The following is a 19,356-nucleotide window of genomic DNA, read 5'->3' on the forward strand; positions in this document are numbered from 1 at the left end:
GGGGAATCCAGCCCCTCCCCCTGTCACGGCAGAGAGCCGTGACGGGATCGAGAGGCGAGCGAACCCGGTATGTGTTTGCTCACCTCCCGATCTACTGAGCCGACCTGTGACAGTCTCATTGTCATAGGTCGGCTAGAACTATGAGGTGAGTGAAAAGCACTCACCTCATAGTTCTCCTTTAATGTGATATATGCAGTGATCTTACACAGGACAACCTGTAGAGGTCACTTTTACTCTCCAAAAGGCTATGTACACATTTTACAGATTCACACTTGTCATCTAAAGCTGTGTATTTGCCATAGTGACTATAATCCAGAAAAGGAAGCATCTAGTGACATGTAGTGTTTTCAGTTAGAAGATTATTTCATCTTTTAGTAGATCTATAAACTGATAATTGTTCCATTGCTGTTTGTATAGATTTTTATGTCTTCATGACAAAACTACATTTTTAGGAATCTGGACAAATATCACATAGGTAATGGGTAACTAAATGAAGAATTGCATAGAATGTAATTTGTTATAAAATATTGGATTTGCAGTAACAATGACATTACTTCAGTCACATTGTATAGTATTGTGATATTGTGTTTTTCAGTTTTGATGTTGTGCAACCTTTCTTCTCAGACTCTATAACGCCTTTATGTTTATATAGATACTAATAGCTGTCCTGTATCAGAAGAGGCTGCTGAGGACTGTGTAAGCTCAGAAGAATGGCTGAAGATGTTTGGCTTGAAGCCACAGAAGCTCCTCTTTTATGAAGCCCTAGCAGACTGTGCCTTTCGCCATAGTGACGGAGTAGTGGATATTAGGACCAAACCGGAGGATGAATCTGTGCAAACAGATGCAGTGAGTGTTAAAGGCACACAGCCTGCTGTTTCTTCAAGATAGTTTTTTAGCTTTTGTCTATAACCATACACAATAATAGGAATTGCCGTACGCTTGAATAGTACTGCACCCATCTGGCTTAGGTGAGCCTTTGTAAATATAGCAGAAGCACTACGTGTCTACTTGCTGCCACAATACAAGCTTCTAATCTGTGGACCGTAGTTCTAATTATAGCAGGTTTTGGGGAGGGCAATGGTTTTGCCCATGCAAGACAAAGCACAGATGTGCTTTAAACCTGGGTCAACTAGTAGCATATTTTCCCCTTCCCTTTTCTCTCCCACTGCTCTATTGATCTGGCCATAGCAAGTTAAACAAGCCCTTTATAAGCTCTGAATCTTGCATGCACATGCATACCTGGAAGTACCAGCTATTTTCTTCGCTTTTGGGGGCTGAACACAACAGTGTTGGGGTGGGTTGGCATGCAGTTGCAGTGAAGGAAGGTTAGTAAATGTTGCTGGGAGGGCATTAAAGCAAACCTGTTGTTTTGCCCTAAATTGGTAAAGCGTTCGTTTTTTTTCTAAAGAATGTAGTTCTCAGGTCTATCTACCTGGTGTAGCCCCTGCAACAGGTTCTTTCTTACTCTCCTTGTTGGATTTTTCATTTATTTTATGGTATAAAGGAAGACGTCCTTGCTGCAGCAGGAATGTGGCTTCACAGTGTGGAGGGTAGGACCAATTATTGCAGTACAGTAGAGCGAAACCCCCCAAAAAGTTGATTGCCATTGTCCAAGGCAATCAGCGCAAACCCCCCAAAAAGGGTCACCATTGTCCATCATGAAAGAAATCCTTTTCTTAGGTGAAAATGAAAGCTGTCATTACAGACTTCTAGAGGTGTGAAGGGGCAGGGCTTATCGTCCCTCCCAAATACTATTCAGAAGAATGGCCTGAGATTCTTCAGGCTATTTAAAACTGCTGCAGGTATATGCAGGCACATTTATGTGTTCACTTCCTGCAGCAGCTTTTATGTGTTATTTCTAGAAGCGTAGTCAGCGTAACACTCTGCAAACTAGCATTTTAAGAAGTAAATCAGCAATAGCATCCACCATATTTCTCTTGGGGATGGGTACTGTAATTTAACAATGAGTTTAAGTACTTGTTTAAGTGCCTATTCACACCAAGTCTGTGAAACAGCATTTTTCTGCACACCACCATGTATCTATGCCATGAACAGGGCAAATAGAAAACAATTGGCATAAACAAGCTCACACTTGACCTGTAATGCTGTAAAGTTTTTAAACTAATAATGAGAGACATTATAATATTGGAACTAACATGTGCTCTATCTGTGTAATTAATCATGCATATCCAAATCTACAGGAAAACAATGTGAAACTGATCAATGCCAAGTACTGTGACCAGTTTGTCCATATTCTTTGGAAAGATGGTTCTGTGGTGCATGTCCATATCAGTAAGGAGAAGTACAGATGGTATGAAGAAAGAATGAAAACTGCATTGAACAAGTTGGAAAGAAGGTGACATAACATAATTTATATGACCTAAATCATATCTATTGACAGCATGACAAGTTGTTTGTGTGTGCATGTGATAGTGAGCTCATATATCTCTACATGTATGTTTTTAATCATGAAGGAATTGGTTATTACACTTCACCATGTGACAAGATACAGATGAACAAAATACAGTACAGATGAACAAAAAAGCTTTTAACATGCTGAATTTTGGTGTATATTATTTAAAATCCTTTTTTTTTTTCTTGCATCAGTGTTAATGTGCACCTTTCACTAAGAGTTAAGAATCTATCAGCTTGAAGTATACTGGATAATACATTATTATGAGGTTCTAAATAGTTTAGAGTATGATTATGTATTTATATCTTGTTTTGACTGGTACACTATTGTCCCCATGCACTTTAACAGGTCAGTCCAATTACAGCTGTTACTTTATCTATAGCTGAAATCTCTGCCACCTACCAGATTGCTGTTTCTTTTGGGGGCTCTATTGGTGAGATCTCCCTGATATAGTGCCTGGCTTTGTTCTTGCCTAGTTTGGAAGTTTAAGTGTTCCTTCCCAGTTTTTGGTGTTTTCACTCTTGTTAAAGTGTTTATAAGATAGAATACATAGAAGAAAATTCAGGAGTATAACGGAAATAGAACAGTCTTCTAATGGCTGATGCAGTTATGTGGGACTGAGAACTTAAGTTCAGAAACCTCAAAGTGCATGAGTAGTAATAAAAACAACACAGTAGTTGGTTTAACAATTCAGCATGTACCAAAAACAGAAAAATCACCTCTGCATAGAGTGACCCTTTAAATTTGGTTTATTTTCCCCTCAGGGACAGGCTGGTAGATTAATCAGTATACACAAAGATTGTCCTGTGTGTATGTGTGTGTGTGTGTGTGTATTTGAGATGAATTTTGAAAGGGACTTTAGTCTCATTTGGGGCAGAGACTGATGTAAATATACCTAAAGTAAAAACAAGTATAGTAGGCACCTGAACGACTCCCATGGAGAAACAGATGTCAAGGCTGTGGCCTGCCAAAACATTGATCCAATAAAGTGTCCATGTTATCCCCTTTGCTTCTCCATGAAAGCCCTTCCAGTGCATATTATACTTGTTTCTGGATTACCTGTTTGGAGCACCAAGGCATATATTTCGGATTGATTGCCTTTGCACATCTAAAATACTTAAAGTATGCACTCTTTAAATACACCTTGTTTGATCACAAAGGGTCTTTATTTTTATATTAATAGAGTAAAATGGCTTCAAAAAGGGAGCAGAGAGCTGTTTGGAACTATACTTGAGGATCAAGTCTATATTCTCATTGACACTTCCCATTCCATGAAAGACAAGCTGTTTTTGGTGAAGGAAAAAATATTTCAGCTTATGCAGGTAAAGCACAGTTCATTTTAATATCACAAGTACAAGTACCGATATTTTTTTTCCCGCACTCGCCGATACTGCAAGTCCCATTAAGCGTGATTAGCCAGGAAGCCAGGTGACGAGGAAGCATGGAACCCGGCTTCCTGATTGGTCGGAAGGCTTGCCAATCAGGAAGCCGGGCAGCAAGTCATTACACGGCGCCCAGCTTCCTGAGTAATGCTCCCTCATTACTAAGTGAAGAGGGAACATAGAGCTGGCTTCCTGATATTGGAAGTTCCAGTATCAGGATAGGCATCGGGAGCATTTGGGCAAGTAGGAGTACTCGCCCAAATGCTCAGTATTGGCACCGATACTGATACTAGTATTGTTATCAGTGCATCCCTAAAACAGATATTATCCCATTTTGACTGCAAAAATGGAAATACACTTTAAAGAAGAATGCCCTTTTTAAACAGTAAGATTGGCTTTGCTTAGAGGGAAATTTAATAAAATGTCAGCAATTCTAGGCTCATTCATGTGATTAGATGTACCTGCTTTTAATTGCATGAAAAGCAACTGCTTATCTCAGAATACAATCATCCATTTCACATAGTTCACCCCAAAATTATACAGACTTTGGCTTTTCAGAGATCGATGCTCTCATCCAGAAAAGTCCGTAATTTGACCTGATATCACCTTACCTGTAGCTAAACTTGATATGTAGACCATTCTGATAAGGTTGACTGACCTCTAACTGTAGGTTAGAATGATGTCACAGAGGTGGATACATATTAAAATCATGCTCAAAACATGATGAGGGGAATTTATCAAAACTGAAGCAGTCAGAATCTGGAGCAGTTGCCCATGGCAACCAATCAGCATCTCTCTTCAGTTTGCTCAGGTAAGATTTTAAAATGAGACAGAGAAGCTGATTGGTTGCCATGCAAATCTGCTCCAGTTTTTATAAATTCCCCTCGATGTGTATAGGCTCATATCAAAATACATTTGAGATGTAAATTCATTTTTTTCAGACATCATCCTTTTCTTGCCTGTTTTTAAAGTTTGTGTGTTAAACCTGTAAAATTACTTTAGTAGGGATGGGTGGTCCAAGGATTTTGCTTTGAATTTCTGTCATGGTATAAGGTATAAACCCTTTTGTTTTACATCTACTTTCTACTCTGTGATAAAATGCGTTAATATTTTACCTTTATGTTCTTGGTAAATTGTTCTTAACAGGAGCAACTTAAACACAAAAAGATGTTCAACTTTGTAAAGTTTGATGCAAAAGTAGAGGCTTGGAAAGCAAAGTTAGCAGAAGTTAATAAAGAAAATATGAAGGAAGCATCATACTGGGTTAAGGAATTGCAGGTAATGTGGATCATTTATGGTGGGACTCAGTTGCACACTCAAAACCTGTAATACTGTAACATGTCTGGACTCCATCCTATATTCTAGCGAAAGAGACAGAGGGAAGCAGATGGACCCTATTTTGTTTCAGATGCTGATTAAGCATTTAAGTATTTCTAAAACTAACTATTTGTTCAAGTTTTGTAGAGCATGGAAGTATTAAAAATCCTGTTTGCATCACTGTCTGTTTCAGGGAGAGGTTCACCCTCTCACTTGTCCTGGTGACCTTTTCAGTGGATGGCAAGTGGTGGAAAAGTCAAAATTGTACAGTTCTGAGCAGAATGGAAATATAGTGAAAAGTTTCCAATGGGCCACCTGTTTCAGGGACAACTGTTTAAGAGGGAATTTCCCTCACTTTGTGAGATAAAATATTAAAGGAGTTTTCCACTTTCAGTGAGAAAATTGGAATTCTCATCTGCTCCTGAGTAGTGTGCTGCTTACCTCCTCTATTTCTGTTGTGTGGCAGCTTGGCAGTATGGAACATTGATTACTTTTTTTTCTCATCCAATAAGGGACACAGGAAGGGTTTTACTTTTGGCTTATACTGCCTCCTACAAAAGGACTGGACACTGACAAACAATAAATCTGTAGGGCAGCCCAGGATAACCCACCCTACTACCAGCATTTTGATAATGTCCTAGGAGGATGGACATCTTTTCTTCTGCTCCTCCGTGTAAAAGACTTGCCTAATTTTGCTAGCAGTTTTTTTCTTACTCAACATTTTTCTGCTTCACTGAAAGAGCCAGTCTCTTTAATTGCAGCTATCCGGCATGGCCATCCATAAGCCTAGCTTTTTAAGTGCCATGTCTGGACCCTGCTGGACTCTGACATTGCATGGATAGCCTAGAAGTGACTTTCAGACACAGGGTAAGACACTTTCTAGACTCCAATCTGGTAACAATTTAGCCACTGAGCCACTGGCTTTGCTTCAGTGCCTGTCCTGGCTCTGAAAACTCAATTAGTGGGTGGGCACCTGGAGCTACCTTCATTACTTAGGTTGTTGGGCACCTTTACATTTCACTGTTTCCTGCCAGTTTCTGCCACAGAATTGGTTAATGCTGTGGGACTGAGCAAAAGCATCATCCGCTGGATGTAGTGTTGCATGTATGTGCTCTGCATTCTCTTTATCGCTATACAGCACCAAAGAAGCATCTCCTCCCTGCCACTCCTGCTTTCAAGAGCCACATGGAACTACAGTTTCCAATTCATTCCTGCTGCCCACCTACATTTGGTCACCTCCGATCAACGACCCTCACCTGCTACAAGTTGTTTGCGTTTTGTAAGTACTTGAGGCCTTGCCTCCTACCCTGAGCCTTCAGTTGCCTTACCGCTACACATGGTTGCAATGTCTAAATAGACATGGGGGGGATAGTCCCATTGTAATGAGTGCACCAGCTCACACTCGGCTAACGATTTTGGGGCGGCTGAGCGTGCCTATTGATGCAGCTGATGTCTGTAGCTTGGAATCCTGTTGCCCTCTGCTCCTAGAGTCTGCCCTTTTTAGCTGAGGTTTTTACTACAGTGACTTAAGACTTTATGGCCCAAATCACCCAATTATTTGTTGGCTTTAACCACAGAAGCCACTTGCGCACCTTTCCTATGGCCTTAGCAGCTTCTGAGCCATCACCTGCAGAGGTTCTGTTTGATTCTGAGTCCCTGCAGTCTTATCCTGGAGGAGTCAGAGTCTTCTGCTAATACTCCCAAATAGAGACTGTTTTGGCTCTTATCAGAGAAGTGCACACCACTCTGAAATTAGAGGATCAGCCTGTTGCTTCTACCAGTTCTGCTTCCAGTCTTGGGTTTTTAGAGGCCCTAAGACAGCAAAGACTATACCATTGCTCCCACCGTTCCAAGCCTTCATTAACGGAGATTGGAAACACCCTGACAAGATGTTTGCTCCTCCCAAGCAATTTGTACCCATTTGATGAGAATGTTGTAAAGAAGTGTTTTACCACCACGGTGGATCAATCCCACCTAAACACAGTGACTACCATACTGGTAGAGGATACGCCTGTCTTTCAGGACTCAACTGATAAGTAATTAAAATCCCTCTCTAGAGCTCTGTTCTGGATGGCAGGTCTTTCTTTATATCCTATCTTGGCTGTGACCTACTGTGAACGTACTGGATCGCATCCCGGCATCTCACTTTGTTTTGGGGTGGGAGTGGGCGTGGTGGTGCATTGAAGTCAATGTCACCGCAGTCGCGCTCTCCGGCCGCAGTGCGATCATTGGAACCGAAACGCGTGGCACATCAGTGCCTGCCTTCCAGTCCGATGCAGTCAGAAAAAATGCTGCATGCACTATTTTTTCTTACCGGAACGCAGGCATCGATGTGCCATGCATTCCGGTGCATGCAATCGCACTGTGGCTGAAGGGCGTGGCTGCGGTGCCATTGACTTCAATGCACCGCCACGCCCCCTCCCGCCTAAAACAAAGTGAGCTGGCCGGAATGTGATCCTGTGCGTTCCGGCACCAATCAGGTGAACTAGCCCTTAGTTTGACAACAAACAGGAAAGGTTTGTTTCCAGGTACAGCGATCCTCTAGCAGAAGTAGTAGATACTCTGGTGGCTCAGTGGGCTCAGTACACCCTAATCTATGCCTTTCCTCCTTCCTCTCGTTCCTCATCTGCTTTGCAGAATTGAGATAGAGGACATTCCGGTGACCCTCATTGCTCTGGGCTGGCCCAGGTGGATATTTAACACTGATCTGGTCAACCACCTGGCAGACACGCTGTTGGCTCTACCAGATTGTCTGGATCTTCTTTCTCAGGGCTGATTTACCTTCCTGCTTCAAGGTCACTGGCTATAAAGCCCAACTCCGGGCGGAAGAAGAAAAATAACCCTGCAGTGCGGCCCTATTTGAATATTTTATTTATACATATATATATCATATATATGATATCATATACATATAAATCAGGTCTAAACCTGATTTTTCCCTTTTAAAATAGAAAAAGAGTTTGAGGACACAGAGTCCTAAATCTCTTTTTCTGCAAACCCTGCTATGAATAAACAGGATGCCTCTATACTGAGTGTTCCTCTCCATTCATAAACTTTGGATATAGTATGAGTTACTATGGCCACAATCACGAATGAACAGGAAGTGATGTAGAGCACTTCCTGTTCACCCATAACTGGGGACACAGTAAACATACTAATATCCTCAATTATTTACAAACACTCAGCGATCTGATCACTGAGTGTTTGTATACCACTCTCCATCCTGACTCCTCCACTCTTCATCCTGACTCCTGGCTGTCACAGAAGGCTGAGCCAGCGGTGCGAGGAGGAGAGCTCAGCCTTGTGACATGGTTGACAGCTGACTCCTCCCCCCGCCCCATCAGCTCGGCCAGCTATGACAGCTGTCTCCTCCCCCACACCACTCTCTATTCTAAGTCTCTGCCTGCCACAGGAGGCCAAGTGGGGCGGTGGGGGAGGAGGGCTCAGCCTCCAGTGACACGCTCTCAGCACTCTCCTCCCCACCCCACTCGACCTCCTGACACTTTCTCTCCTACACGCTGGATGCTGCTCTGAGATGCACCACAATTTTGGCCACAAAATGGTACTTTTGGCACCGAAATTTTGGTGCATCCCTAGTTAAATATTAATTTAGTTCAGGGTAAAAGGAACAAGGTGTAATTCCTACCTTATTCCCCGCTCCAAAAGGCTCCCCAAAGCCTCCTCTCTAAGGTACCCCCAGCTGCAACCACACACTTACCTTCTAACATATAATACAGGACTAATTGCCCTGCATTGTACTTAATGATGGCAAGGGGCCGTCCACAGCCCGAAGCATCAGGGAGGAGAGCTCCAAAGCCTGCCAGACCAAGGAGTAAGGTAAGTAATACAGGCTTTTCCTCTATACCGTACAGTTAACAAGCATTGAACCTTTGCAGTGCGGGGGGGAGGGGGGGAGGGGGGGGGGACGACGACTCACTGCAAGGGTTTTGTTTTTCTTGTGCCTGGAGTTGGGGGGTTTTTCAGCATAGCTGTTAAAGCACAGGTTCTGGGAGACAGGAGCATCTCTGAATCAGTGATTCCTATTATGATATGAGACTGCCAGTTAAGACGAGTGTCTTAACTGGCAGTCTCCTGCAAGGAACCGTTCTGATTAAGTTGAGGCCCAGGACTTCTTGGCTAAGGTAGTCTCTGTCTTTCACCTCAACTAGGACATTGTTCGTCCATTCCTTTGTCCTGCTCCAGTTTACTAAAAGGATATTTCTGGAGAGTCTATCTTTGAACCACAGCTTCCTTCATAAAAACTCATTGCATTTTTCTCATCCGGGATGATCTCTGTAAGGGTATACCAACTTCTTGTTCCACCATCTCTAGGTGGTTCAGAAAGACCATCATCCAGGCTTATAGTCTCAAGGGTTGGGTTCCACCCTTTCCTGTAAAGGCACACTCTAAAAGATATGTAAAAAGGAGGGTGGAAAGAAGCGCTGCAACCCTGGGATATTGTGGGGATAGATACCAACTTTAAAAACTTTAAAAACAATACTGGACTGAAAACTCACTGTTTGGGTGGACCAGATGAGGTCTTGCAAATCAGGAGAAAGGCTGTATGGATCGCTCAGCAGTGTCTTCGGGCGATCGGTGTGGATGTGGTAAACGGGCCAAACGTAGTAATGGTGGACGTAGTAATGTCCTGCCGGTGAGGGGTATGAGTTTGGAAGTATCTGGTTTGGTCCCCTGGTGGTGGAGGAGAGATAGTGGTGACAGCTAGGAGGCTCCTGTGGCTGGAGCGCAAGAATTTGCCGTCCTGTAGCCTTGTTTGTACAGAGGCTCTGCACTGAGGGTGTTCGTGCCATCCAATACCGTGGGAGATCAGCTGGCCAGGCTGAGACCCGACGGCTGAACGGGAGCGAGAGTGCCGCTCTGTAGCGGTTTGGAAAACTGTCAGCAGTCGTTGTGACAGATCGTTTTTGGAGACAGGCACGGGGCTGGAAACCAGTGCGGTCTATCTCGCTGGGTGATGGGAATGTCAATCGGGCAATTTGGCTACGCGTTTCGAGGTTCAAGACCTCTTTGTCAAGCCAGAAGTGGTAAACCAGAGTAAACCACTTCTGGCTTGACAAAGAGGTCTTGAACATGTGTCTGCAGGGTCCCTCCCCCTGAACGAGAAGCTGGCTCACCCCATTCTTTAACTAATTTTAAAAATTCGTTTTAAAAATTCGTTTTAACTTTTGTTTTTGTTTTTGCTTCAAAATTGTTCCAGAATTGTTTAGTATTAAAATTTATTTTAAACAGATCTATTCCTCTTGCCACATTGCATAACAGTTGTGCGCTCGCCTTTTTTACCGTTTTTATCTAAAAGATATGTGCATGCTTCTTGGGCTTTTGGCATCTATCAAATGTTTCTCAGATTTTCAAGGCTGCCACCTGGTCTTCTGTTTACATTTTCTCTACTAAGTGGGTATTGTGGACTCATCTGATGCCAGCTTCGGGTATATGGTCCTTTAGGCAGCTCTTTGAGCTTTGGACTGACCCCAGTTTGCAGTTGTCCACCCCTCAGTTGGACAGCTTTAGGGTGAAGGTGAGAGACTTCCTGTGTCCCTCAAAGGACAAATAAGAAAATAGTTCTTTTTGTACTCACAGTATGTATAGACCTTAGCATTAATTTCATAACAGCATAACTATATGTTCATATGCACAGGCCTCACTCAGTTTTTCTAAGTCTTATAAGAATACTCAGAAGAAGTATTTAATACTGAAATATAAAGGAACAGTGTTTAATGTTTTAGAAAACCATCAAAACAGGTTTACTTTGGCCGGGTACACACAGTGATCTGTTTAACCCCACATTGAAGAGAGACTGGTCAGGCGGACATTATTTTTCTGAAAACATGACAGACAAAACACTTTGCTCATTGATTGTTATTTGGAGGCTGCCAGTTACCTGACCTTGCATATTACAAGCAGAATAACAAAAAGCTATGAATAATAAACCAAAGTACTGCTTTGTATCATGGTACTGTGTCTCAGGCTTTCATAGTCTGGTACAAAAGGAGAGCAAATTCTGAGAATTGTGATTGTATTTTACATACAAACTTGTGTACACATTTTAAACAATAATAATAATATAACACATTCTTAATATTTACAGAACAAAAGAAATAATGGTTAGGACAGTTTAAGGGAAAATGTTCCATAAGCCAATGGCAGATTACTTTTTTACAGATCTACTTTTTTATGTCCTGCTTGCTGTTTCATGAGTGTTACTTGGTAAGCAAAAAAAAAGATTTCCTTATATCTCATTATAACTGTGTGTAGTGAGCTGAAGAGAAGTAAACCTGAACTTGGTTTAATAATGCATTATGTACGGTAAATCTATGTTTACTTTGAACATCCAATAATTTGCAGGGGAATTTGAAATAGAACAGAACTTGTTGGATGTTTGGAGTCGACACAGGTGCCCTTCATATTACCCCACACTTTGTCAGTATCAGGTCATCTTGCTCTAATTTGTCCCTCACAGCCAGTCATGTGACAGAACTACACTAACCTACAACTGAAACCTTCTGAATCATTTTTTTAATTGCTAGAGAAAAAAAAGTGGGCATCAGACTTTGTAGGACCAAAGCAATCACATTAAGAGACACAATTCAAAAACGATAATGATGTTCCAGAGCATTTGGAGTTTGTTTTAGCTAATGTTACACCTAACATGGAGATCCACATAGGGATCCAGAGCAATAGACCGTCAATAGTAAGTAAAAGTGCTGGATGGAACTTTTAGCGAAGTAGAAACTCTTCATGTATTTTTATGTGGGGGAGGTATGGCATATTTTAAATTTAGTTTTATTTTTCTGGACAGGTTGGCAGCTCAACAAATACCCTGAAGGCTCTCCAGGTGGCTCTGTCCGATAGTAATACCCAGGCAGTTTATTTACTTACAGATGGACGTCCCGATCAGGTAATGGGAAAACAAAGAGACATTTAATAAAACAATTAAAGAGCTTGAACAAGAGCTTGCCTCACAACTTGCTGTTAATTTAAAGCAGAAATTCCAAAGACTATGTTTTGTGTATGGAGTGATAAGGGCATGTTATAAGTATAGGTGCACCAAGATGAAATTTTCAAAACCAAAACTAAACCGAAATGCAAAAAAAATGTCAGGTTTTTGTAACCTTTTCAAATTGTTTAAAATATTTTATTTTTATTTAATTTATTATTATTATTATTTTACTTTACGGTTGGGGGCTTCGGGGAAATATTAGGGGTCTAAAAAGACCCCTGATATTTCCCTTTTAAAATAGAAAAAGAGATTAAGAACACAGAGTCCTCAATCTCTTTTTCTACATCCCCTTTTATAAATGAACAGGAAGCCTCTATACTGAGTGTTCCTGTTCATTCATAACTTGTGGAGATAGTATGTTTACCATGTCCACAATCATGATGTAGATCACTTCCCATTCATTCATAATTGGGGACACAGTAAACCTACTATGTCCTTAATTATTTTTCAAGCAGTCAGCGACCGCTGACTGCTTGTACTCACTCTCTAATCTGACTCGCTGTCACAGGAGGCTGAGCGAGCGGTGCGGGGAGGAGAGCTTGATCTCCTCTGACAGCTGACTCCTCGCCGGCCCAGCCTCCTGTGACCGCTGTCTGCGCCCCCACACCGCCGCTCTCCTGATCTGTCACAGGAGGCTGAACGGTGCGGGAGGAGAGACGTCGGCCCCTCACAGCACTCTCCTCCCCCACACCACTGGGCCTCCTGTGACAGTTTCTCTCCTCCCCGCTGGATGCCGCACTGTGTCAGAGGGGACACAGAGCAGCGCCCAATGGGGAGGAGAGAAACCAGGGATGCATCACAATATTGTTCGAAAGATGGCACTTTCTGCATTTTGCTAAAAGTGCCATTTTCGGCCGATATGTTCCGGCAGCCAAAATTTCCGTGCATCCCTAGTTATAAGTACATCAAGAGTACCTGGGCAGATCTAGGTATAATAACAAAGATAATTGCCACCACTTGTTGCTACCACTCTTGTGTAAATTAGGTCTTTGATTTACTCACCTGTCATTTAGGTTATATATGTGAGCTTCAAACATTGTAGGATATAAAGTGGGTTATGGAAAAATCTAGTTTAAAAAATCTAGTTAAAAAAGGTTAAAGGAGAACTATGAGGCGAGTGAAAGTCACTCGGCCTCATAGTTCTAGCTGGCCTGTGACAATGAAACTGTCACAGGTCGGCTCAATAGATCGGGAAGTGAGCGAACACATACCATCTTTTTTTGGACCTCGCAAGTTTTGCGCCCTGTTGGGAGATTTCTTTTGAACACATACCGTCGCTCGCTCACTTCTCGATCCTGTCCCTGCAGAGAGCCGTGACTGTCACTCATGGCTCCCTGCAGGGATCCCCCTTCCCTGTCTGATCCTCAAGCGCTGACTGGCGGAACAGAGGGGGAAGGTGGCGGGTACAGCTGGCTCTGCCTCTGAATAGGCAGAGCCAGCTGTCAAACACGCAACTGGGTGGATCCAGACAGTAATGTCGGGATCTGTCCCGGCTGTGGCATCTCAGTATATCACGAGCTGTAGTTTGTGGTATACTGAGCTTTGGGTGACGGGAGGACGCTAGTTTGTGTCCTCCCGTTATCCTTAGGAGAACTATGGGGAAAAGTACTGACCCCACAGTTCTCCTTTTAGCGTTTACACATTTGAACTAAACAATGGTCAATGAAGAGTTCTGAAACAACAAATGTGTGATATCTTCAAAATCTGTTTTGTTTTGTTTTTTTATAGCCAACAGAAACATTTCTTGAACACATCAACCTGTTCAGGCCTGTGCCTATCCATACAATTTCATTTAACTGTGATGATACCGAGGCTAATAGCTTCTTGTATGAGCTCTCCAACAAGACCAGCGGTCGTTTCCATGCTTATACAAGTCAATTAACAAACCCTGATGCTCCACAACCTTTTGTGGTAAGTTCCTGCCTATGTCAAACCACTTATAGGCTATTACAGCAATGTCAATGACTGGTTTCTTATGAACACAGTAGAATACTTTCCAAATCCATAATCTCCAGGTGGTCCGATACCTCACCCCCATATATACTGTTACAACAAAAGCACATCAAAATGAAGTGCTTTTGTTGTAACAATGACTGATTTCTTACTTTACTTTAAACAGGACATTAAAAGTGAATTTACATGACTGCAGAGATTTTGTTATATATGCATCAACCACTATATGTCTGTCATGAATATTAAATGAATGTCGAAGAAACATGGCTTAATGCTGTGACAGAGATCTGATTTTGTAAGATCAGATCTGATTAATAGTTCTTTTAATGGCTGTATATAATTGTATTTCTGATAGCAGCGACTGCTTCGTATTGTTTAAGTGGTTACATATTGACTACATATGATTTCATACAATACAATTACTGCTTTTGCTACCTATACAGATTCAGCTCCTTGAGTAATAGTCTACCGGTAGTGGTCAGATAGTCTAGCAAAGATTTGGTGTCTTTACCTAGAATGAAATGAACGCCAACAGACTGAAAAAAATCAGAAAGAAGAAAATTACTGATGAGAATGTCACTGTAGAGCGGGGATTTCACTGTCGTAAATATGAACAAAAATGTCAATGAACCTCAGCAGTCTGTCGGACTTATTTAATAAAGCAGTGTAAAGACTAATATGGCCTTATTGAAGGCAAAATGCATTGTACAGATGCAGTCGCCCATAACATCCAAATGGATTTTCATTATACTGAACTCAGAGTTAATTGGTTGCCATGGTTGCACATTGCACTTTGCCTTGCTGAATAAGCTCAAATAAGTGGTGTTCATCTAACTCATTATATCAGAGATAAGCATTTGGTGGGGAATAGACATGAACACAAGTAAGGCTAGCCATGGACACTTAGACTTCTCTCAATCAGACTGGGGGCTGAACGAGAGAAAATCTATAGATTAATCTATCCACTTTAAACAGCAAGGATGGAGACACCTGCACTGGCGGCTAGTGTTTTCAGACAGGCACAGCACGCACAAGCTGTCTGAATACCCGAACAATGACTGCATCTGATAGGATGCAGTCACTCTTTAGCAGATCATTTTCCACCTGGCTCATTGAGTTTTTAAATTTATTTTTTTCTAGCCAGGTATTGCTATCCACAGCTCAAATTTCAGGCAATTCAGTAGCAATCATCCGAAATTCAAGCCATATCCGGGCAACATTTTTATCAACCCTTGCAGTGGGGCTACCCCCACAATGCAAGGGTTAGCTGCTTGTTTGTATCTAGGGACTAAAATAAAAAGTTATACTCACCCTATCCTCGGAGCCAGCCGGCTGTCACAGTGCTCCCTTTAGCTTCTCTCTCTCCTACACTGCAGCAATGGTATGTCCTTTGGCATCCTCATGTCCTATACACAGTGCATGGATGTGATGACTCGAGGATCCTTACACCGCTGCAGTGGAGGGGAAGCACGACTGGAAAGACTAGTGCAAGAGCCGGCTGGCTTGGAGGATCAGGTGAGAATATTTTTTATTTTATTTTAGATGAGCAGTTAACACCTTACAGTTTGGGGTTGTCAGAATGAAACCCTTGCCTTGAGTTCTTCTTTAAAGCTGTCTATTTTGACTATCTGCTGACTTATAGCCAAATGTAAGAGCTCTGAACTTTCCTCTGGACATTGGCTAAATTCTATTCCAAGCATGATGTCCAGTTATATCTGTTCACCTCTATTCTATCAGCAGCTATTAAGGGAAACCCAGTGGTGAAGAATTCCAACTCAATCAATTGCTGTAAAAGGGAAAATTCAGTGTACTTTCAGTTAGCACATAATTTAGTTATCATTGCAGTTAAAGTAAACCTGAAGCCGAAAGGTTTCATAGAAAAGGGAGTAGTTAAAGTCAAGGCTCTTTTTTTTTTTTTTTGCTGTCTGTGTTCCCTTGGAGAGATTTTCCTTTACTTACTCTCTTAGAGACAAAACAGGAGGTAAGAAGAAATCACTACATAGTGAGGTAAAGCCTCTTTTAGACATTTCTCTCTAGTGTCCCCAATTTTCCCTTCTATTCCTGTTCCTGTTCCTGTGAACACCAATATTTTATACTCTCCCTCACTTTTAGTCCCAGTGGCAATGGTCACCAGGACAAATAGAGAGAGTGAATCTAACCACTGGCAACACAGACAGCAATAAAAACTTGATAGGAGTCCTAAACTAACCTTTGTTACTCCTTCCAAAACAAAAAAGGGTGTGTTATGTTTTCATTCTGTCAACCAAATCATAGACTTGCTTTGTGAGAAGAAGTAAAGCACAACAATGATGTAGCACTGTAAATCAGGATGCAACATATACATATGTAAATATAACAATCCCATGTACAAAAATAATTACAAACTATACATTTCTAATCACCTCAATTCTAGCATGTTGCACCCTTCCTTTCCAGGCCGTTTTCTGCACTGTGATAGTTTGACTGACAATCACTTGGCCATGCAACAGTTTAACCAAATTCTTTTTTTTTTAAATAATTGTATGGACACAGAGTTTTCTCCCATACAGTTAGTGGTTAGTGACAGTGCCAGTACATAAATACAGTGAATAAACGTACTGTACCATGGAGCCATCAGTCTCTGTACTCTCCTTGCCCTTGCAAAAGGAAGGGAGGGGTATTTACACTCATGATTGCTGTGATTGGTTCACAACAATCATAAGGTACAGTCACTGTGATTGGCTTTTGTGATTTTGCCTATGAACTGCACGGTCTAATGACAGCGCAGTCACAGGCATTGTGTGCGTGCCTGGCGCAACAATGTAATGTCCATTTTAGAGCAGGGGTGGGAGACTCCAGCCCTCCAGCTGTGCTTTAACCACTTGAAGTCCGCGGTGTTAAACCCCCTTCCCATCCAGGCCATTTTTCAGTATTCAGCGCTGCAGTACTTTGACTGACATTTATTCCGTCATGCAACGCTGTACTGAAATGAATTTTATACCATTTTTTGGAGACACATAGAGCTTTCTTTTGGTGGCATTTAATCACCACTGGGGGTTTTATTTTTTAGTATAAAGGAAAAAAACATTTATTATTAACCAATTTTTTGGTAAAATATAAGAGTCGGGGTCACGTCTGGTAAAAAGACACCAAACATGTCAAGCCTTAAAATTGCGTGCATGCGTGAAACCTCAAAAAACTACAATACCCAAAATTGGCTATAGGCGACGCTTTAAAAGCTTTTACTGCTCATCAGTTTAGTGTTATCAGTGATTGATGGCCCTAAAATGATTGCTCTCACTGCGACGTTCGCGACGATATTCAACATGTGAAGCGCAATTGTCATTTTCGCGCGCTGACGCATCTGACGCATATTTACGTTTATAAGTGCGTCAACAACGGCGGGGGGGGGGCACTTAAACATTTTTTTATTTGTTTTTACTTTTTCTATTTGTGACTTATTTTGTAAAACTTTTTTTCACGCCATACAACCGATTGGCGGCTATAGAGCCGCTGATCAGTTGTATGTGAAACAGCCGTTAATGGCTGTAAGAACGAGCGGGTCTTTCCCCCTAGCGCGCGAGCAGGAAAAAAATGCCGTCTGGAGACGGCAACCCGCAAATAGAAGCCTGCCATCCGCCGTTTTTTTCTCAAAGGTCGGACAGCAACTGGTTAACTACAAATCTCAACATCCTTCTGCGAGTCATGCTGGTAACTTTCAGCCTTGCAATGCCTCATTGGATTTGTAGTTCCGCAACAGCTGGAGGGCCAGAATTGCCCACCCCTGATTTAGAGTAATAGCTCCCCTGTCTGACTTTTTTACTACAATGGCCGGTCTAGAGGTCGTTAAACTATACAAAGGCTTTTAAACCATTAATTGATAAGATTATTTACTGTACATATAAAATGTATGTTTAAATATATATTGTAAAGACATATATTTTAATACATCTTTTAAGACATATGTTTTCATACATGCTATGTGATTACTTGTATGCTGTGACATATTATTCCTAATTCCATTGTACAATCTCTTTTGTATACAGAGTGAAGACATAAAACTCCTTTTAAATGAGATTGATGAAGGGAGATCCAACTTGGAGAAGGTCAAAAAACTTCATGTTGAATGTTTAATGCTGGACTGGTACCACAATGGAGCCAAGGATCTATCACACAGGTTACATGTGGCTCCTTTTGGTCCTAGAATGTAATCACCCATATAGCAAAAAATATTGTATTCTTGTAACTGTAAAGGGATTATACCTGCAATAGTAGTATTCAGTATCTGTTTATTTTTTTTATTCCATATGCCTTTATTTGTTATTTTTGTTCATGTTTACATGCAGGCCAAGCTGACCGGTAAAAGTGACAGCAAGTAGGTGCTGCTGTGGGTGCTTACAACGGTCAACTTTTATTCATATGATTATTTGTACTCATATATTCATATGGTTCTTATAATCATAAGGAAAAAACAGATGCTGTAATTACCTAAAGAACCATGGGAATATCAAAAACTTGTCCTTGTAGTGGGACTACCCCCCCCCCCCCCCCCCTGCAAGGATTAAGTGCTTGTTTTTGTCTGGGTGCAAGCTTCATCACGTTACATGCAGGTCAATGGACCTGCATAAGACGTGAGGACTTCAGCGGTTCTTAGATTGCTGGAGTCCAGGAAGAAAAGGCTGTGGGGACCGGTCTAGCAGAGCGAGCTGATGGGACCAAGGATCAGATGAGTAATACAGATTTATTTGAGTCCCAGTGCAAGGGTAAGTTTTTGATTTTCCCAGACTTCTTCTTTAAAAAGTGTTAACTGGAGTTGAGCTTAATGCTTATTTACAACCACGTGCCTTTCTAAAACTACCCTGTCCACAAAGTGATAATGCTATAGGGATTTCAGTGTAATGTAATGCAATGTACAGTAACGCTGTTACAGGATGTGGAAAATACAGGAAATGGAAAATAAATGGATCCACTAGCATGATCAACACATAATCTAATTGATTTTGTATTAATGTATGTTTGAAAGTCAGTTCATAGACATTATTGCTTGTTGTTCTTTAAATTACCATTCACTTGCTCACTGCTGTTAGCGGTGAGGTTCTACGTGGTACCTATGGAGAATAATCACTAAAAATGACAAAGGAGAGATAAAAGTAAAGGGGAAAGTTAAGATCAAACTTGAAAAGCTTTTCTTTATGTCAGGAAGTTTTAAAGGTGATAAAAATAGGAATAACATTTTACAAGTTTACACATTTCTAAATAGGCCACAAAATCTATGTAGTTAAAAAAAAAAAAAA

General features: G+C 41.5%; 1 protein-coding gene across 1 annotated transcript in view; it reads left to right on the forward strand.

Moving 5' to 3' along the window:
• The window catches only part of VWA3B (von Willebrand factor A domain containing 3B), a 135,129-nt gene that overhangs the window by 27,612 nt on the left and 88,161 nt on the right, over positions 1–19,356 (forward strand). Inside the window, exons 9-15 of the mRNA XM_018562814.1 lie at positions 653–846; positions 2,202–2,356; positions 3,597–3,735; positions 4,942–5,073; positions 11,930–12,028; positions 13,859–14,041; positions 18,109–18,239. Of these exons, the coding sequence (XP_018418316.1) occupies positions 653–846; positions 2,202–2,356; positions 3,597–3,735; positions 4,942–5,073; positions 11,930–12,028; positions 13,859–14,041; positions 18,109–18,239 (1,033 nt within the window). The remainder of the gene's footprint in view (positions 1–652; positions 847–2,201; positions 2,357–3,596; positions 3,736–4,941; positions 5,074–11,929; positions 12,029–13,858; positions 14,042–18,108; positions 18,240–19,356) is intronic.

This window comes from Nanorana parkeri, unplaced genomic scaffold (genome assembly GCF_000935625.1).
Source record: "Nanorana parkeri isolate BGI_ZX_2015 unplaced genomic scaffold, ASM93562v1 scaffold21, whole genome shotgun sequence".
NCBI lineage: Eukaryota > Metazoa > Chordata > Amphibia > Anura > Dicroglossidae > Nanorana > Nanorana parkeri.